The sequence below is a fragment of the Papilio machaon genome, chromosome 1 (assembly GCF_912999745.1).
Source record: "Papilio machaon chromosome 1, ilPapMach1.1, whole genome shotgun sequence".
NCBI lineage: Eukaryota > Metazoa > Arthropoda > Insecta > Lepidoptera > Papilionidae > Papilio > Papilio machaon.
Window position 1 is genome coordinate 8,886,765 of NC_059986.1, and position 21,223 is coordinate 8,907,987.

Below are 21,223 nucleotides of genomic sequence, written 5' to 3' on the forward strand. Positions count from 1 at the left end.
GACTAGGAGAAGCGTAGTTGACAAGCTAATGGACTGACAATTTACGATGCTCTGCTCTCGACACTGGAGAGAACAAAAAATGTAAAAGCATTATCGCCTTCTCGCCTAATGAACTTAAATAGTCCTCCTATTTGAGACACAAGGAACAATGAAGTTTTGAAATTTCTTCCACACTTAAAAGCAAGAAAGTTTATGAAAACATCGATCCCGACAATTTAGGTAACTGTACAATTTTTGTTTATTTTAAAACTTTTTATTTTCAGTTTTCGTATTTAAATTACGTAATAAAGACTCATTAATTAATTTTTCGCTGCAAGTAATGTGGACAGCCGAAACATTGTGTCAAACAAATACGCACAGTTCTCCACTTAAAACTATCAACAAAATTTGTGGTTTTGAAAAAAACCGTACTCTTTGGGTGAATAGTTTAATATAGTATTTGATAGTACATACTTGTGAATTAAATTTGTTTTAATATTACATAATTATTAAAATTTTGTGATTCAACGTTACAGTAAACAACATCAAAATCTTTAAATTAATGTACAACTCTCTCAATCTTTGAATTATTAGTAAAATAGAGCCAAGTGAGTGAAAATTGTGCATTGAACTGAGATTTTACTGTACAATATTGGAATAGTTTTTTATGGGAGAGTTCGTTGAAAAGGAAAAAGGCTAAGTTACAGAAGTATGAACGAATAATCTACACTTCGTTAAGATAAAAATAAGTATTATACCATTATATTATACTTATTTTTATCAATTACAATCTTTGGCTTATGTTAAACTTTTTTTGAATTTATAGTGCGGCCTAACCTTAAGCTGCACTAGAAAACATAACTCATAAATTTACATTTGGTGTATATTTAATACTGCGTATTATTTTAAATAAGTTTTAAAATTATAATAGTAAATGCACTTGCACAATTCTTACTGCAAAACTTTTAATGTCGAGGAATATAAATTTTTACATGGTAATAATTTTATCGTGACCTATAAAAACTATTAATACTTGATTTTTGTTTTGTATTTAAAATAATCTTATAAAAATATCGTAGGTAGTTTAAAAATATTTAATACCAATATTACTGTACCTGGTAAAGTCACTTGACGCCTCATTTCCGTAGTCTCAGCTGCCAGGATCAGAAGAACATGAGAAGACCACCCACAACTGGAAAAAACACTTTACACTGTAACACTTTAAAACACTTAACGAACAAACGCGTCAAAAGTTTTTGGACTATTAAATAAAATTAAATAAGTTGTTAAATGATAACAATAGAATAAAGCTTAAAAATTATGTAGTAAAAATGAGAGCACAGGCTTCATCATCAACTGAAGTAAATTATTTGGCGGTAGAACACGCTCGTAATTTCAAACACGTGTGAAAATGTGCCGCTGGAATTATGAGAGCGGACCGTATCGTTGGCGCACGTATCAGCTTCTGAGGGAGGGTTGTGTCGCTAGGGCGGGAAAGGCGTTGGGCGGCGGCGCGCCAGCCGCCCTAGGCGCGCCCAGTACCAGGACCTCATGACATGCCAGAAGTAAGTCGAGCACGTGCGTCGGGACGCACGGCGCATGCTCGAACGAGAAAAGCTAGGGGAAAAGCGACGGGTGTGAGTGGGACGGGCGCACGCTAAAAATAGGGGTGCGAACGCAACGGCTACAAAGTTAAATCGGGAAGCGCCAAGCAGTCTACGAAGTTAACACTGATTCGACTAGTGTGTCGATACTCACACTAAGACTATCTAGTTCCGCTTGGCATATTGTATTTATTCTTCGGTCTATTTAGAGGGAACTTATTTCTACTAAATTCAGCGCTTTCAATTGAAGTAGAATCAACAGGTGCTCCGTTTCATAACCTTTTTTATAAGGCGGCAAACGAGCAACGGGAATACCGAAGTGTTCAATGACGCCCATAGACTTCTACGACACCAGAGGAACCACATACGCGTTGCCGGTCTTAATAAACTAAATAAATTTAAATTTTATGTTATTGTAATATATGCGATTCTGTCTTTTTTCGTAATGTACATAATTGAAAACATCGAAAAAAGTATTTGACAATGTAATATTACTTTATAAAACAAAAAAACATGATTAACTGAGGCTCTACGTAAATGAAATCTATTGGTTGCTTTCAAAAACAAAGATTTTGAACTAGTCTTACTAATATTATAAATGCGAATGTTTGGATGGATGGATGGAAAGATGTTCGATTGAAGGTATCTCCAGAACGGCTCAACGGATCTAGATGAAATTCGGCAAAGATGTAGAAGAACATACTCTGGAAGTACATAGGCTACTTATTATGTTTTTTTTTTAATTTCGCGCGGACGGAGTCGCGGGCGACAGCTAGTCTTCAATAATTTAGAATTTTACTTTCAACAACTACTACGCATGTTTTGTGCCTATAACACTCCGGAAAAGAAGACGGATTGCATGACAAGAGAGGTTTTCGTTGAAATCGGTTCAATCGTTTAGGCTCTAGGTCAAAGGAATTTAAATTTACGCAAATATCATTCATTATTCAAACTAACACACAAAAACATTACACCTCATATTAGTTGGGTAAAAATTCACAAAAGACTCGCATGCAAGTGTTAAATTAACACGTGCTAAGTCGACCTACATATCAGAGAAATATTTCTAAGACGTGTGTACTCAGGTACTGTGAGAATAGTAATTCTTAAAGACAGAAATTAAACTGTAATCAAATACTTATACCATTCTTTGTTTTATTTTTCTCCAATAACGCTATAACATCTTAAAGTCTTACGGAAAATATCTAGATTATTTCACAAGATCTATAATTTCCTAACTAAACTAGTAAAATTTTACTAGAACAAAATTATGAAGTTCTAAAATAAAGTTAAGTTAATTTCCAAGAACCGACATTAAACAATTGAAGTAGTAGAAATCGACATAATTACGTAATTAGAAGTTCGAAAGTTATTTTTTTAAATAAAAAGGTTCTTTAAAAGTAGATTAAATAGCATTAGAAAAAACAGTTTTCAATTGAAAATAGTAACAATTTTTTTTTTTTAATATTTTGATAACTATTGCTATTAAAGCGCTTTTCCAACCAGCAAATGGTTAAATAAATAATGCCAGTAGGTAGAAATTTTCGCGCCATTGTACCACTTTATAATAGTTTTTATTCAAGAGTTCAAGAGTTACGGAGGGATAAATGGAAAAAAACTCATGTACTTTTCACTGACATAATAAAGAAATAAATAACTTATCACTTCTCTATAGATGTTCCTATATCGTTCGTGCACTTTATCAAGTTATCTGTCAATATATCAAATGCTATCGGCACACACGCGCACTTCTAATACGTATCAAGTACTCACACAATTGAAATCGCCGCCTGAAAATAAACTCGTAACGATCTATGTTACCCTGGTATTTCTAACCTTATTACTGAAATTTCAAGGAAAATTCTCCATGGTTACTGAAAACGAACTTCTAAATAAAATTATTTTTTATAATCAAAATGTCTGTTTCATTATTAATTTAGAATTTATTGTTTGCTAATTGCTTTCCCTTCAAGTAATTTGATACACTTTGAATCTCTTCATCTACACAGTTTCGTTAGTTTGATTGACGAAAGATTTCAGAGATTGAAAAGGACTGAGCCTTACCTCCAGGAATCATCCATGGTCCATGAGCCCTAAGACAAAATGCATCCCCATCCCATTCCCATAGACTTTTGAAATTAGTAGATTGCAAATACGTTGTCTAGATTAAGTGGACAGAAGAGGGGACTTCCAGAAAAAGGGTAATTCCCTTTCCTATATGAACTCGCCCATACAAAATCCACTTATCATCTCACCATTACACCCTCACCGAAAGATCTGGCTTTATTTGTTAAAGTTCTTAATTTTCATTTCGAAAAAAAAATTCTAAAAAAATGCCACAATACCGGAAAATATTTTTTTATCTATCTCGCAGTCATCTGAATGACAGGTCAATGACAGTGACAGGCACATGTCCATTACGTCACGGCTGTCGGCTCGCGCTCGTAGGTACCAGGCGAGCATAAACCGCGCGGTAGCGATTCGAAGAAAATGCGATGTGAAAATAGAATGGAGCACCCACGGGCGTTCCAAAATAGAAGTTTCGTGAACGCCGCGGTTATTCGGTGCTGTCTTGACATCGGAATGGGCGCCAGTCTCGATTTCGTCTCGAGATAATTTATTTTTAATCTCAGCGTGTTGTATCTTTGTCAGTACGATTTAACAAGAATTAAATATACAAACATACTACATTCTTATTTTTTAAATTTCAAATATTACATTATATTTTAGTAGATATTTTTATATTGCTTATTATAATTTTATTTATTTATTTATAATACACGTTATTTACAATAACAATCTTTGGGATAAGCAAAGTCCCACTAAACTGTATAAAATAATTTAACTGTAGGATCAAAAAAGAATTATAAATTTAAATAAAAGTAAAAGAAAGTTGATTTGAAATAACTTTAATGTTTTTAAGAGTCGATATCTATTCTTTAGCCTAGGCTTGGATCCAAAGATAGATATTGAATTGTGTCAAAATTTAAAAGTATTCGCAGCTGATAAACGTATACAATGTTAGATTTAATATAAGAACTATAAAAGGGAAATACGTTAAAGAAATATTCTGTATTTTTTATTTTTTAAAGTCTTATTTGAGCTTGGAAAAACCTCTGGGAATCAAATTATTCAACACTATCCTATCTGGAGATACATATATTTGGAATATAAAGTTCTCTAAAACCTTGACCAACTCTGAATATCATTAAAAAAATATCTCGAATTAAGATTTACATATAAATGGTTTGATTAAGAAAAAATATAATCGTAAAACAAAGAACACTTGATAAAACAAGTGTAATAAATAATTTTAACCAATTAAGTTTTTGCGTAACACCTTTTAAGATCGACATATCTGTACCATAGTGATAAAAATTGCGACTCTAAGGAGGTAAAGTTGATACTATTTAAATTCTTATGTCTTCATGAATACAGGCTATAATGCCATGGTCTTATGTGATTTAGTTGTACGCCCTGTGTTGCCGTTAAAGGAAGCATAAGCCTTTCTCTGTACTAGGAAGTTGGAGCAAGGTCACAGACGTCGTATTATAAAACAAATGGCATATTACAATGTCCGCCCATTCACTCATATGATCTGATAATTTGAACTGCTATTTGGTAGTTTCAAGTTCTAGCCTTTTAAGTAAGTGAATAAATATAGGTTAGTGAATTGTACAGTTTTAAGTATTCAGCAAATTATGATAGCAAAAGTGTAAATCATACTATTATAAATGCAAATGTTTAGATGGATGGATGGATGGATGGATGTTTGAAGGTATCTCCAAAATGGCTCAACAAATCTTGATGAAATTTGGTATAGATGTAGAACATAGTCTGGAAGAACACGTAGGCTACTAATTAAGTTTTTTTTTTGATTCCGTGCGGCCGGATTTGCGGACGACAACTAGTAATTAGATTAAAATTAATGTTGTCATCTATGCTATACCATTGATCAGATTGTTATATAGTTTTGGCAGGATGCTAAAGCAAGGATTTTTGTCTAAATGACTATATTTTATTTGTTTTTTTTTTTTTTTTTGCAGAATTTTGTCTTTGCATTGCACATTCATCTCAACTTTAACTAAAATTTTTACCTTCGTTCATTTTTATATTTGGTGTTTTTTAATTGTACTGAGAGCAGAATAGAAATATAAGTTAAAAGAATTGCTTCTGATTATGTTCAAAAAACAAGCGAAACTAGTTAATTGTAATTGAGATTTTAAGGAAATCTGAAATCTTTTACCGAAAATGACAGTGAAGTCTTACAAAATTTCTGAAAAAATGTAGATCAATTTTATTCTCTGTAACATTCAATCGTTCAATTTTTCGTTAATGGTTCAGTTTTTAAATATTGGATTTGCCTTTATTGTAAAAGCGTTGCATAACATTTAACAATAGTATTTATAGTTGCTAATAGATGGCGCTTTTCAACTATTTAAATTTACTACGCAAAGTGGTCGATACCTCTCTGGCATTTACGATCTTTTTACGGTTCTTCAGCGATTCCAGTTCACTAAACATACGATGTATCCCAAAAGTGAACGTGAACGATAAGTTTATAGGAAGTCTTGTGCAAACAAGCCAGCCAAAATAAGGGCGACCCGACCCTAGGACCCTTACAGTACACAAACTCGACTTAAATATTTAGCGAGCTCATCATTGAACACAAAGTTTGAACTCTACTTAGATATTCTCTAATGAAAATGTTTAATTTAGCCTCAACTGTAAACTGTTATAGTTTGACCTCTTACATACCTTGAAAAGCTGGTATTAAATTAGATATATATTTACAGTACCCACATTACACAACAGAGCGTCGTCATTGGCTCAGAGAGCATCGGTGGCTCAGGGCTTAAGCACTTGACTTGCAATCTGCAGGTCCTGGGTTTAAATCCTGCTATGTGGAGGAAAACATCGTCATGCAAACTGCACATATCTGAGAAGAAATTTAAAGATATATGTGAAGTCAACTAACCCGCACTGGACCAGCGTGGTTGACTATGGCCCTATGGCCTAGTCACCCATAACTAAGGGTAGGCTCTGAGCTCCTCGGTGGGGACGTATAATGAACTTAATGATGATGACATAGACAAATGCAGAACTAATGAAATCAAAAAGTCATCAAATGTCGACCACGTAAACAAGCTTCCCAGATGATGGACGCTTCTTCTGGTTAAAATAAAGAGCGTAAAGACCGCACTCAACATACGCAATGCTTAAAAATATACCTGCTCACTGTATTAATTTAATCAATTATAAAAGGTCGTGTTAGTAAATGAGAGAATATGTAATTACTATAATAGAAGAAGTTAAATTGTGCCTCTCTTATAAAATGTGTCCAGGGTATTGTTTAGAGGATATGGACGACAAAATTATGTTCAAACTTTTGTATATAAAATTAGTTATGTAATTAACTGCAACATGTCTCTCGGCTAATTATGAAAGTAGAGTTTACCAACAATGAGTTAAACAAATTACACGTTAGCCTTGGTTAGACCGACCGTGGACATTGACAGTTAGAAAAAAAAGCACTTGTTAAGTTTTAAACGTCTGCCATTTATTTAGATTATTAGAAACCAAGAATATGCTTGATAATTATAATGTACTCTATTACATGTTCTTCGAAATACCTTTTTATTTTTATTCATAATGTATACTGTTAACTATTACCAAATAAATTATTCCGTTAGATTTATTAATTATAATACTTGAAAAAAAAAATTGAATTATGTTTTTTTTCAGTTATTACCAAAGGTTGCCAGTCGCCGCCTGCAATCCGCATTCCATCTAAAAACTCGTTTGCTGACTCAAACGTCAACTGTCTAACTGCGTCCGAAACATACGAGATCGATTTGTTTTCATTCACTCACTCGTGCGCATCAGGTCATTAACCTTTAATGGCTTTATCACAAAAATTCTACTCTGGGTGATAAAGTTTATGTTCATTCAGTCGTGAGTATCCGGTCAGTGACCTTTGATGATGCTCCAGCTGATGTATTCGTCCGTTTGAGGTCATTTAAATTAACTTGAGCGATGAATCGTTATGATGTAACATTTATTATACTCATCTCGTGTGAGTGACCTCTTATGTTTATAATTTTACGGTTTGTTTACAATAAAAATACATATTTTGTGATGTGCTTTAAATAGTACCATTTTTTCAAGTGGAATATTATTCAGATATTATTATATAGAGCTGAAACTTTTTTGCAAAGCTTACTTATGTAGTCTTGCATAATACTATCTGTGGATAGTACATAGTAACATACTCAAAAGAAAATATCAACCCCATAATCCTTCAAACCTTTTTGTATTTATCTTTTGTTTTACGAAAGCTTGACGGCTCGACTCTTATATAAATTTCTTATTAAATAAATATGTACTTACGCCCATTTACGAAGAAGTAACATAAAGTGAACACCTGTGAATATAAAAATTAAAATGAATGGTACTTATATTTAAACAATAAGTTTCATTTATTTTATCAATGCAATTATTGCCAAGATAGGATAGAATTTTTATCGAGAACACCAGGTTTATTTAGATCTTAGAGCTGGCCTTCTTCGCCTTAGACAGGCTCTTAACAAGATTAACCTAAAGCTCTATAAAAGAATTTACGAATTTACTAAACGAAATAAACGGGACTAGTGGAACATATTTCTATGTCTATTTGTTTCTAATTTGATTTAACGAACAAATAAAAGAAGCTAGTTTCATTTTACATCTACTTTAATATGTAACATTATGAATTCATAAAAATATTAATAATATTTATATTTCAGGATATTATACAAATAATATAATTTTTGTACATAATTTTGTAACATGGCCAACGAATAAGTAACCACCTAAATTTGTCATAATAACGAAGTAGCTGCTGCCACATCGGCACATATGCTGCCTACCTTTAATCGATAGAGGATATTCCGATATTCGACACACAGATGGAGGATATTCTCCTTTACTAAGTGCCACACTAGTATTTTAGAATTGTTACTTAATTTTTCATACTAAATTTATAATTGTTTCCCTTAGCGGACAATGAGGATGAACAACAATGAGGTGTGTTAGTAATATATTTACAGGTGTTTTATACAGAAAATTATACGGCACGGAAGTAAAAAAACCTATCTTAGTTTACGCATCTCATGCCATTGACTTCAGAATTACGATGAGCTCCATTCATAAGAAACTTGTTTTTATTTATATAATAAATATTGTAAGACACGTGACAAAACTAGATTACAGGTATTGACTATAAATATATGATTACAATTACAAATAGGGTTGCCAGGTCGCCAGCCGGACAGACCAGCCAGTTTGGCCGGACATTTGGGTAGAAAGGTCGGACACCCTATATTATTTAGGATTTTGTCTCAGTATTAATAGGTACATTCTCGTTTGGGAAATGTAAAAAGCCTAACAAAAGCCGGAAAACCGTTTATATTGGCCGGACACGCAATCAAAAAGCCGGCTTTATCCGGACGTCTGCAAATGTAGTAAAAATTACGTAAACGTCAACACGACTACTGTAACACTAGGTTCTCTAGATTATTCATGCTGTGAGACGTGAGCAACTAGCAAGTTTAATATCAAGGTCGAAGATAGAGGGAATTGGAAGGAACATACAAAGAAAGCTAACTCTACCAGCGTATGGAACACGAGCTACGAAGAGAGAAAGAGTCGTATAGTTCGTTTCAAATAAGAATGTACATAATTCCGCACCATATTATGTTTGTTACTCTTAAACGAGGTTTAGGCTAAGCGCCATCTGCGCCCGGCCACCTCAAACCCGGTGAAACTGTAAATGCCTCTTCAAGGCAAAAAGCGACTACTTATTCACAAAAAAAAGCACCATATGTGCATGTGAAGCCATAGCCATACTCAAAAAATAGATAGGTTCAGCAAAATATGTATTTTTATTCTTGCTTTGTGAAAAAAAGAACTCATTAATTATTATTTTGACTTCACACTAAAGTTTTTACTTATAAGCTATTATTACTCCATTTGTGATTCAGGTTAGTAAAATTTATACAACAAGTCCTCGGCGTAGAATTATTTCTTTTATAATTAGCATGTTTAGTTTCCTAAGCAATTAAGTTAATTCGTAGTAACATTTAATAGCGCCAGAGTTTCGCAATGTTTTAGATTGCAATCAACGTTCATGGCCATATAGCGAGTAAGGTTCTTGGTTCCACGTAGTCACTTGGTCCATCATTAAATATATATTTTTAAGCTACATGTAAAAGGAAGTTTGTCTTCTATTATTAAGTTAGTTGTGAATGTCAATTTAGGAATTTAAAATTAAAGTTGTACTTGTAAAGTTTTACTAAAGAGATTAAAACGTCACTTTTTTAAATAACATGTATGTACTGTCTATTCTTTTTGCTTTTAAAGCATTAAAGCCCTTCGTACACAAAACAAGGTAAATCGTAGTAACTAATATTGTATAGTTGCGTCGCGAGAATCGCGTTGCGCGCGCTCTGTACACCTAACATTAAATCGTCAACGCGTATTGTCTATTCGGTATACGAGCATAGCGACTACATGTCAACTGTTAATATTTGCGACGCCATCTTGACTTTTCTTATGACGATCTTGACAAACTGGTTGCGAGCGACTTGCGATGACAGAAAGAAAATGTCGGTAACACGCGTTGTGAACGAACCTATGTGACATTGTATGTAATGCATAAGTCTCTTACTAACTGAATTCGCCAGGTTTCAAAGATTTACGTTGCCTTGCGTACGAAGGGCCTAAAGGTTCCTTTTAACCGGGAGATAAAGGTGTTATGACTACGTTTAACAATATTGAGCAAGGCTTTGGCTAACCATTTCGAAACACGAAGTCCGCGCCTTCTAAGATAAATGGTGCATTTCGCTCCACAATATCGACAAAATACTGGTTTGTGTAGACATTTTAAATAATTACACCTAAATTTAATGGCGATCTCAAATTAAATTTGAAATTAATATTTTATTTTAGTTAAAATTCCGCGGAGAAGCAAAAATGGTACGAGATCGATTTTTGGTTTCGGCCATAAATTTTTCTTTTAAATCTTTAATTGTTAAAAATTATATTCCGGTAGTAGATTTCGACAAGTTGTTATTACAATTCGAGCGGCGGATTTCTTCGACTTATATACTTACAGTGGTGTTGACAGCCGGGAGAATGTTCAGCGTGACATTGGATACCCCACCCACTTTCCGAAGGCCGCAACCGGACGCGTCAGCACCTCTCGAATTGGCGACATGAATTTTGATACTTTTTTTGTGATACGAGGTATACTTTATGCCTCTATACTTAAACAGAAGTGATGTTATATGTCGGTTAATATACTCATAGATTTAATAGACATGATTAGATGACTTGGACGAGCTTTTGAAGTTTTCTCCTACCTTTTATATACTTACTATTTATTTATTGGAAATCTCATAAAAGACATGAAAAGATAGGTAGCATGTTGGGTTCAATATATCCTATATCAAATTCAACTGATTGTGAAACTAGTAATAACTGGCTGTCACCCGTTTCTTCTTTAAATTTTCGTCCACGCGGAAATTTAAAAAAGAAACTTAATAAGTAAGATATGTGTTCTTCCTGACTGTGATCTACATCTGTGCCAAGTTTCATAAAGATCCAATGAGCCGTCCCGGAGATAGCTTCGAACGAACATCCATCCATTCATCCAAACTTTCGCATTCATGAAATTAGTAAAATTTACTCTATTTCTACTGTTTACTTAATCATTGTAATACTCATTATTTTTACGAGACCGTAAAAACCCGTGTCGTTATTTTAAAATGTCATTCGTGGAGATAAAGAAAAAACCCTTCCGACCGCAGTCTCTGGTAAACGAGCAGTATATGTTTTCGTCAATAACAAGAGGTATCAGAGCAATCGAAACTATGACGGCTTACAATTTCACACGAGAAGCTGCAGAAGACAAATTTAGACATTGGTGGGACTAAACACGAGCAGCACTAAAATTGGAATCTTATATTACAGAAGTACACTCAATGCTTCTTGATCGATAGTACATATTATAATAATAGACTTTGAAAGGCACGGTTAAGCATTGCGTTTAAATTATTTTAAAAAATCAAATTATAATTACACGCTTATTGAATCAATGTGTGGTACAAGTTGCTAAGAAAAGCGGAAAGTTTTTGAATATCCTATTAACGATCTTATTGGCGGCTCAGGACATCGTTAAGTATCGCTGCACAGAGCACAGTTTTAGGTATAATAAAGGGCATAAAGGGATGCGTGGTGAGGGCGCTGCGTAGCAAGAAGATGACCTTGAGCCGCCAAGATATTTGAAAAGACTTATAAAGGCGTAAAGAATTTTCAGCTAAATTCCAGCCATAATGAAACATTTTTGTGTTTCTAAATTTAGCTGTTTTTTTATAAAAGTTTAATATCTTTGACGTTACGATTACATAAATTTTGAACATTACCTCAAACTTTGAACATAAACTTATTCCGTATTCGTAGATTAAGATAAAATCTATGATTCACTATGAATCTCTTATGACTTGTGTTAAACTATTTTAAATTATCTTAAAATAGCAACTTTAAGTATGTATAATTTTCTCACGAATGTACAAACAATTTCAAACCTTAAACTTTTGGAATAGAGTTCAATTCAACTTGTGTTTCTCTCTTTGTGAGATCGTAAGTTTTTGGGTGTTTCAAGGCCGTAATGCTACAATAACGTCGTTCTAAGTTCATTGCCACGGTCGAACTATTTTAAGATGCAGGCAGATGACGTCATTAAGTCATAAGCTCAGCGTACATTTTAGTTTTGGTTAACTCCGCCTCGTAATTATCGTTCGTGTGTGGAATTACTATAGATATATCACGCTCGGTGCATTAGTAATTAGTAAACTGTACTTTAGATTTTTTAACGATTTATTATTTTTGGGTCAACACCAACCAACAACCACAACCAACTTATAAGAATAAATAAGTACATTACGAGATATAAATAGAATAAAATCGAATACTAGTTTCGTACGTATGTACGCGAAGGTTTATATGTTTAATAATATATTATGTGTTTCTACTAATAACCGATTTCGGTTAAAGCTACGTATAAATTCTGTGACAATTATGTAAACACCATAACGGTGACTAAAACCGAAGATCCAGACTGTATTAAAACAATACAATATGATCGGTTAAGACTGAATACCGCAACATGCTACGATGTCTCTTTTAACCATAAAAAAAACGAAAAATCGTTATCCGGAATGTAATAAGAAAATTGTTCAAATGGTTTTCAGAACATTCGAACGTTCTAGAATTCTCGCCTGGTAATTACATGTGACATTACGATTCAGTTGCGGAGGAATCCGAGACGGTTAGATATTGAACAATTTATCACTATAACGCTCCAATTCATTCAGAAATTCTATATCTATTGCGAAATAAAGTATTGTCTTACATTAAATCTGGTATAAATATTGAGATTAGTTTGTCAAATTATCATACATCAATTGTGTTAAGAAGAAACATCATTCAGTAATAAGATAATATCAAAATGATTTCGAAGGTAAGGAAATAGAAATTAAAATTAACAAAATCTTTATTCCAAAGTTACATAAGGGTGCTTCAAATTTAAATTTACATTGGTTCCAATCCCAACTGCTCTGTATATGAATACTCATTTGTTTTCAATAATTGATCTCGTCATCGAAGTATATTAATTTAACGATGTCATAATTTTAAATACAAGTATCCAACAATTCTTATTCAGTCCAATTTTGACCTTATGGTATTCGATTCAATCGATTACGTTGAGTCTTGTAATTTAGGTTAATAACATTTTGTAACAAACAGCCGTGAACTATAGTAAAAGGTACAATTAACCAGCATTAGATAGTATTGAATTCTTTAGGAGAGCGTCGGTAGCTCAGGGGTTAAGCACTTGACTTGCAATCTGCAGGTCCTGGGTTCGAATCCCGTCATGTACCAATGTGTTTTTCGATTCTCGATTTACATATGTACATTTATCCGACGTTCTTACGGTGAAGGAAAACATCGTGATGCAACCTGCACATATCTGAGAAGAAATTCAATGATATGTGTGAAGTCAACCAACCCGCACTTGGCCAGCGTGGTTGACTATGGCCTAGTCACCCCTAACTTGGGGTAGGCTCCGAGCCCCTCAGTGGGGACGGACATCATCAGATCACTAATCTGATGATGAATTCTTTAAGCATTTACTTAGACACGAAAATTTTGTTTCGGATTAACACAGTACCTACAGAGTACCCTGTGGAAGACCAAGATGTTTATTCAGTTTCGTAATTGGTTTTACAAACTCGCAACTACCTCATTTGGAAAATCATTCAAATAGACCGTATTTGTACTTACGAGTAGGTTGGACACTGATTCTTTTTTTTCTTTAACAGATTGCAATTCTATATTGCCTGGTTGTGTCTGCGACATGTATGGTATTACATCAAGCACCATCACCATTGTACCCTCTCCAGTATCAAGACCAAGTGCAAAACAACAATTTTGATTACAACGCTAACAATGGTCAGCCTGGAAATTTCAATGGTCGAGATAATCTACAAGAAACTCGCCGAGGAGAAACTGGATTAGGACAGTACTCTCTCCGTCAACCAGATAACATTCCGAGAGCTGGTGAATACAGGTCTGATGACGCAGGATACAACGCATACCTTAATAACGATAGGAGACAAAGCAATGTAGGTAGTGACAGATATGTGGAAAATATCAACGAAGAAGCCAGACGTTCAAGCAACCAAGTGTCGCAAATAAACCAACCATGGCCAATTCCCAGCATCCAACAAGCAAGTCCAACTCCTGTAACCATCACACAAACATCCGTCTACCACCAGACCTACTCGCATGGCCATAAATCTTGGATATAATCAACGAGCGACAACGAGTAAAACAATTTACCTATACTAATGCTGTTAGAATTTCGGAATATTAATCACTAATCAAATGTCTTGAAGTCTGATCAAAATTTGTATGTTTTTTTACTACTTACACTGTTTTCATGTCACAAAAAGATACAGTTTGCTGTTTTATGGAATAAATCTGCACGTAAAAAGTTTTTTTTTCTTCTCTCGCATCTTTTATTTTACGGATATTTTTTCCTCGCGTTGTATCATAATTTTATGGAGATAGTGAAATTATAATTTTGATTAATGAAGTAAGTAAATAAGTGCTACTTCGTATCTCCAACAAGATTCATGTTTATCGTGTATAATAAACAAGGTATTGTAAAATAAAATATAAATACAATGAGATTACAATACACTGAGACATTACTTAGTGCATCGTCCTGATGTACTTGACTTTTAGATACTTCCTGATTTTTTTAATAAGAAAACAGGTTAAGAAGTGAAACTGGAACAGTCTACAAGTTATATAAATGCCCTGTAGTTTTGTGCCGGTCATCATAGTCTAAAGATTCACCATTGTAGTGACACTGAAAAATCAAATCTCCGAGACAATGAAGGTAAAATATTTGCATTTTTGATTTCATTTAATAACACCAGAATACAAAGTGAACAAACATAAGACGAAGAAAAACTGAATCTGTGACATATCTCTTCACAGAACAAACATTACCTCAATTCCTAAAGAAGTTAGTCTTTCCCGATAGAACTGGAGATTCTTGGCTTATTGTTAAAGCTTGTTGCTTTGGTAATAATTTTAAAACATAGTAATTTAAATCTAAAATAACAAGTCTCATTTTCCTTTCCAGTTTTTAATATTGTTCGTTCTTGTGGCTGTGGCAAACGCTGTCGACTTCTCCAGTTTCTCCTACGGCGTCGCCGACCCTTATACTGGTGACTTCAAGAGCCAGATTGAGAGTCGTGCTGGTGATAATGTTCAGGGCCAGTACTCCCTGCTCGAACCTGACGGTTCCCGTAGAACTGTCGACTACGCTGCTGGATCTGAAGGTTTTAATGCTGCTGTGAGGAAGGACCCGGCTCTGATTGCTAGCATCCCATACGGCTATGCAAACTGGGCTGCATACCCCGGCTTTGGTATCGCACCATACGCATACAACCGCCTTCTTTGAATTAAAACACCACTACGGCAGTGAATTTGTAAATAAATGATTTGTAAATAAAATAAGCACCAATCGTCATGTTCATATTCGTTATAATAATTTTACGAAGCTATTATATTAATGCGTGGTAAATATAAAGCTGTAGAAATTCATGAAATTCTTAAGAATGTATCAAAACACCGGTTTATTACTCTTAGAGAAACCGCTGTGTTACAATCAGGTATCCAATTATGTCAATAATTCTTTCTTAATTTTTTTTTCCTCACATTAATTTTCGTTCTATTCGTCAAATCTTACTAATATTATGATTTCGAATGTTTAGATGGATGGATGGATAGATGTTTATTTGACCCATATGTAGATCATAGTCTGGAAGAACACATAGGCTATTTACGAAGTTTTTTTTTAATTCCGCGCGGATGAAATCATCAACAAGCTAGTTATCTATAAAATAAGATAACATTTTTTTCGGAATAACCAAGAAAAGTTATTTTGAATTTATAAAAATAATTTTACCATTTTCATCACAATAAGATCTTATAATTTTTTGGTCAAGTTCCTAAATCAAATCAATACAGAGAATGTGAAATTCCACAAAAGGTTAGTATTACCTTCGCATATTTCAAATGTCTTAACTATTTAATTACGTCCAAGTACAATATCAGTTGGGAATGTTACTAACTTACAAGGTCACCGAACAATGCATTCAATATTATAGGGAGGTTAAGATTGATTGGAGTAAAAACAAGATATAATATTTTTAACTTTTAATTTTATGACTTCATTATTTTTTTGGCAATTAATGTTACGAAAGTAATCTTACTTCATTCCCCGTTTCACTGAAAAATTTATTTAAATCCTAGTAATATCTTTGTAAAATGAATTTTATTTAACTCGGAGAGACTAAGATCACATTTGCAGGTCAGTTCATTTAAACATTCACATGATGTAAATATATCCAGCGATACCTACAAAAGAAGTAGTATAGTTGTTTCGATCATCTTACAACTTAATAGATAACATGTATTCAATTCTTACTCTTTATTACGAAACGGAATAATGTGTGTGAACAATAAATGGGATAGGTATTAAAGCTTTATATAAAAAGCGAAAGCTTCGGGATTTCTAAGATCTGAATCAGAAATGCTTGCTTGCAGCTAGAGGAATCGGATGAAACTTGTTACGTAAATATTTTTAAAACGATTTTGATTCGTTTCACGCAAGTACTAGTTTTAATATGTTAATTGTTTTACAAAAAAATATTCGTCGTTTTTTGCAGCTATTTGTCATCTACTAGTAATATTGTATGTTCAACTCTAAGTTACATTTTTTGTTCGTAAATTGCGTAAAATCTCAGAGGTAAATAACACCTAGTGGTGTGGTCAGAATGTCCTGCCGAGTTCCGCGTTGTTAATATTGGTTAAAGTTAACCGACGAAATTGAACTCTAAAGCTATACCGCGTGACCTAGAGCGGACAACTGTCTTTTACTTCCTATTAATAGCACACAATGATTGTGCAGGACTTGTATAAAATGACCAGCATTAACCCAGATTGATCATTCACAGTTCACTGTGCAGCAAAGTAATACTTACCAAAATGGCAGCTAAGGTAAATTGAATTTCAAAAATCAATCAATATAAGCTCACCAACATGTTAATGAATAAAATACTCTAGTACTTTTTAAAATTATACTGTAACTTTTGTTTTATCTTTCAGTTCGTCGTTGCAGCTTTGTTGGTGGCAGCCGCTCAGGGCAGCGCGATCCATGGCCCCGACTACACAAGCTTCTCTTACGGCGTGGCGGACCCCCACACCGGTGATGTCAAGAGCCAGCACGAAACTCGCATCGGTGATAGCGTGGTGGGCCAGTACTCGCTGCTGGAGTCTGACGGTCATCGCCGCACCGTAGACTACGCCGCCGGACCTCACTCTGGATTCAACGCGGTCGTCCGCAGAGACCCAGCCCTAGTTGCCCACGCCGCTCCCGCTGTTGTTGCCGCTCCTCTGACTCACGCCGCCCATGCTGTAGCCGCTCCTCTGGCGTATGCCGCCCACGCTGCGCCCCTCGCTGTCGGAGCTCATTTGGCCCCATCTGCTGTATCATACTCTGCTCACAGTACTTCCGTTGCCCATGGAACTCCTCTTGCCCATGGAGCCGTTGTAGCCGCTCCCCTTGCTCACGGTGCCGTCGCCTACGGAGCGCATGGTCTCGGTCTCGGTGCCCACGGTCTCGGCCTCGGTGCCCACGGTCTTGGCCTCGGTGCCCACGGACTCGGTCTCGGCGCGCATGGTCTCGGACTCGCCGGTCATGGTCTTGGCTACGGCTACGGTCATTAGGGTCATATCAAACAACTACTAGGCAATAATAATATAACAACGGATATACTTGTAATTTATTCTATCGACATGTGAGTAAATGATGTGCAACTGTGATTGAAATTTATGAATAAACTTGTAATAAGTTTAACACATATATTTATTTTATTCCTCTCTCCCATTTTATTAGACGACTTCAAAAAGAAGGATAGGTTATAAATTCGACTGTATTTTTTTATGTGTGTTACCGCGAAGCTCCGCCCTGGTGCTCCGATTTTGATAAAAAAATATTTTAATCGAAAGGTAGTGTTAGCAGATGGGTCCCATTTTTTGATTTTTTTTTTAAATGACTAGACGACTAGTAGATTTTGAATTTAGCTTCAAAATGCGTAGCAAAAATTATGGACTTTTTTCAAAACAACAAACAGAAAAGAACAAACGTACAAACGTCATTTAGTTCTTCGAATTTCCTAAATATGAATAAGCAAAAAAAGTTAGTTTTACAAAAGAGATCTGTTACTTTTTATCGTCTACGCCAAAAGCGCACAATTTAATACTAAAATATTAATTATTATATAACATTATTTTAATGAAGAAAGAAGGTATTTCGCATGTCCGTATATAAAAATTTCTAGGCTCTTTTAAAACTGATCAATATACCTAAGTTATTCCTAAAGTTTTCTACCGACACGATGTGGTATATTTCATAGGCCATAACATTTCTGTATTAAATATTATTTAAAATTTGCTTTCATATTTTGTTCAGGTCAAAGGTAGTTGGAAAAATATAAAACATAACAAAATTAAATAATAAATGAGTAGGTACGCCACTTTACCATACTTTATCCCGTTACACATGCGTAAAAGTCAACGGTCCATAATTTTGTTACCATTTTACATATTCCAAAAATTATATTCACATTAAGTAATGAGGTCAAGTCCATTTAAAGTAGATTTTTTTTTAATTTTTTCATTTACAAATGTTAAAATGATTTTTTTTATTTAATCGAAAATATGAGAAACGTTTTAGCAATTCATAATGGAACTGTCAATTGCTGAAATACTTTTTCACAGATCTTTATACATGGGCAGTGGTATTTTGTACCTATTTGATTTTATCCACTTTGGCGCTGATGGTTGCGGTTGGTGGCGGTGGTGAAAATTCTAACTAATAATAGAGATTGAATTAATTGGTTGTAACAGCTGCTTTTAAGCCGCTTTTGTTTTTAAGAACGAAGCAAATATATCCAAGCAGATACCTGTCCTTATGTAACGGTCATTGATACTTGTACAAAACCATATCGCTCTCTTACTTCTTCAAAGAGAATATGATCGGTAATACGATCTCTCGGTCATAATTTTATTTCTATGTCATAAAGTATTGAAAGCGTGAGAATTTATTCTGCATGAATAACAGCAATAACTGACGTGTGTAGTAAATACACATTAATTGATTCAACTCATTGAATATTTTATTAATATATGTAACATTATAACAGTGTTAATACATATCGAGATAATGACGTAGGTAACATTCTCACGCACATGTCATTCCAACTAACTTATTACCTTCCTTATTGTTCTGTTAACGATATCGAAGTAGTAAAGGTCACAACAAATTTAATAGCAACTATCTTATATTTCTATTACAAATTAAATGAGATTAGAAGTATACCAAAAATAAAGGTAAGTAATTAGAGGAAGAGTTGAGAGACTTTTTTTTTTCAAAGCACTGATCGGATGCCTAGGCAAATCTGAATTAGCATAACTTAAGATATAAAAACACAGTTCCATTCCTCAGATGATCTCGTGTTTATTGGATATATTAATAAAAGATAATAAAAGGATTAAACATGAGGAACTTCAGTATTGGAGATGATATTCTAGATGTGTAAGAATGTGAATGATGTATGTAGTATCAGTAAGTTGATGTAATCTGTTTTATGTGCTTCGAATTAAATTCGTTTTTTCGGGTTAATATCGAAGGAAAACAAAAGTAAATTTTCTTCAATTAATTTATTGACTTCTTAAACAATATTAAACTTTGGTCCGAATAATTTCATACTATATTCACCAGCCCAAACGAGCGCCGTGTCCGTAAGCGGAGTACGCACCAGGAGCACCGTAGGCAACGGCGCTGTGGGTCAGGGGAGCAGCGTATGTGCTGTAAGCCAGAGGAGAGACGACAGCACGGGCGATGGGGGCTGCATACGCCAGACGAGGGGTGTGAGCACCATAGGAAGCATACGCAAGAGGAGAGGCGTGGGCAACAGAGCTGCTGTGCGCGGAGTATGACACGGAGGCAGGGGCGACTTGAGCGGTTACCGCGAGAGGAGCGGCGTGGGCAGCGTACGCTACGGGAGCGACTCGGGCGGCGTATGCCAGAGGAGCAGCATGGGCACCGTACGCTACAGGAGCGACACGTGCAGCGTACGCCAGGGGAGCGGCGTGGGCAACGGGAGCGGAGTGGGCAATCAGAGCAGGCTCTCTGCGCACCACAGCGTTGAAACCGGAGTGAGCGTTAGCGGCGTAGTCGACAGTGCGGCGGTGGCCGTCAGCCTCCAGCAGTGAGTATTGGCCCACCACGCTATCGCCGACGCGTGTCTCCTGCTGGCTCTTCACATCCCCGGTGTGCGGGTCCGCCACTCCGTATGAGAAGCTGGTGTAGTCACCATGGCTGGCGCTGCCGTGCGCAGCCGCAACGAACAAAGCGAGAACGACAAACTGTGAAAAAAAAAATAACTCATTGATTTGAAAAATTTTTGGTGCTCTAGAATGTTATTTAATCATTTAATGTGCGGTTATAAAAATAGACAAAAAAATCGTAACGCTACTTGTTCTGTAATTTTGAAATCGAATCCAAAACCAATTCATGTGTACTGGTGTTATGTTAGTTAAAAAAGAAATAACACATTGCACAAGCTGCGAACTTTACCTTAGCGGCCATTGTATGTTGTTTGGTACAACGTCAGTGAGTTACTGAGTAACCCTGAAGTTTTTATTCTCTTTTTATATTCACACGAAAGGTTTCAATAACATAATTTGGGGGTACGTTAAAGGAAGTTATGTGATTAATTGCCTTATTTAATTTGCGTACGTTAAAGATTACTTTCTACTCGTATAGTAAACAATGGATTTTCTCTTTACGTTCATTATACATCAATTCACCTGGTTGCATTTGCAAGTTCATTTTTTTTATTTGTCTTTATTATCTTTTCATAAAATATCCTTTACTTTTGATTTTAAGTCATCAA

The 21,223-nt window shown here is 34.9% G+C and overlaps 4 protein-coding genes across 4 annotated transcripts; 3 read left to right on the forward strand and 1 right to left on the reverse strand.

Annotated features, from left to right (window-relative positions):
- The first annotated feature begins 13,086 nt into the window (after window positions 1-13,086).
- LOC106718834 lies at window positions 13,087-14,666 on the forward strand. Its single transcript, XM_014513028.2, has 2 exons — window positions 13,087-13,143; window positions 14,006-14,666. Exons 1-2 carry the CDS (start codon window positions 13,132-13,134, stop codon window positions 14,492-14,494), a joined length of 501 nt encoding a protein of 166 aa, XP_014368514.2. The 5' UTR covers window positions 13,087-13,131; the 3' UTR covers window positions 14,495-14,666.
- Window positions 14,667-15,084: 418 nt separating this feature from the next.
- LOC106718823 (larval/pupal rigid cuticle protein 66-like) lies at window positions 15,085-15,713 on the forward strand. Its single transcript, XM_014513010.2, has 2 exons — window positions 15,085-15,090; window positions 15,340-15,713. The coding sequence occupies exons 1-2, from the start codon at window positions 15,085-15,087 to the stop codon at window positions 15,658-15,660; spliced, it is 327 nt and encodes a 108-aa protein (XP_014368496.2). The 3' UTR covers window positions 15,661-15,713.
- A 1,465-nt stretch (window positions 15,714-17,178) lies between these two features.
- On the forward strand, window positions 17,179-18,124 carry LOC106718821 (cuticle protein 18.6-like). Its single transcript, XM_014513009.2, has 2 exons — window positions 17,179-17,261; window positions 17,370-18,124. Exons 1-2 carry the CDS (start codon window positions 17,250-17,252, stop codon window positions 17,988-17,990), a joined length of 633 nt encoding a protein of 210 aa, XP_014368495.2. The 5' UTR covers window positions 17,179-17,249; the 3' UTR covers window positions 17,991-18,124.
- A 1,852-nt stretch (window positions 18,125-19,976) lies between these two features.
- On the reverse strand, window positions 19,977-20,970 carry LOC106718829 (cuticle protein). The gene is made up of 2 exons (XM_045678194.1): window positions 20,905-20,970; window positions 19,977-20,693 (listed from the first exon to the last, which is right to left on the reverse strand). Exons 1-2 carry the CDS (start codon window positions 20,914-20,916, stop codon window positions 20,040-20,042), a joined length of 666 nt encoding a protein of 221 aa, XP_045534150.1. The 5' UTR covers window positions 20,917-20,970; the 3' UTR covers window positions 19,977-20,039.
- Window positions 20,971-21,223: the final 253 nt, after the last annotated feature.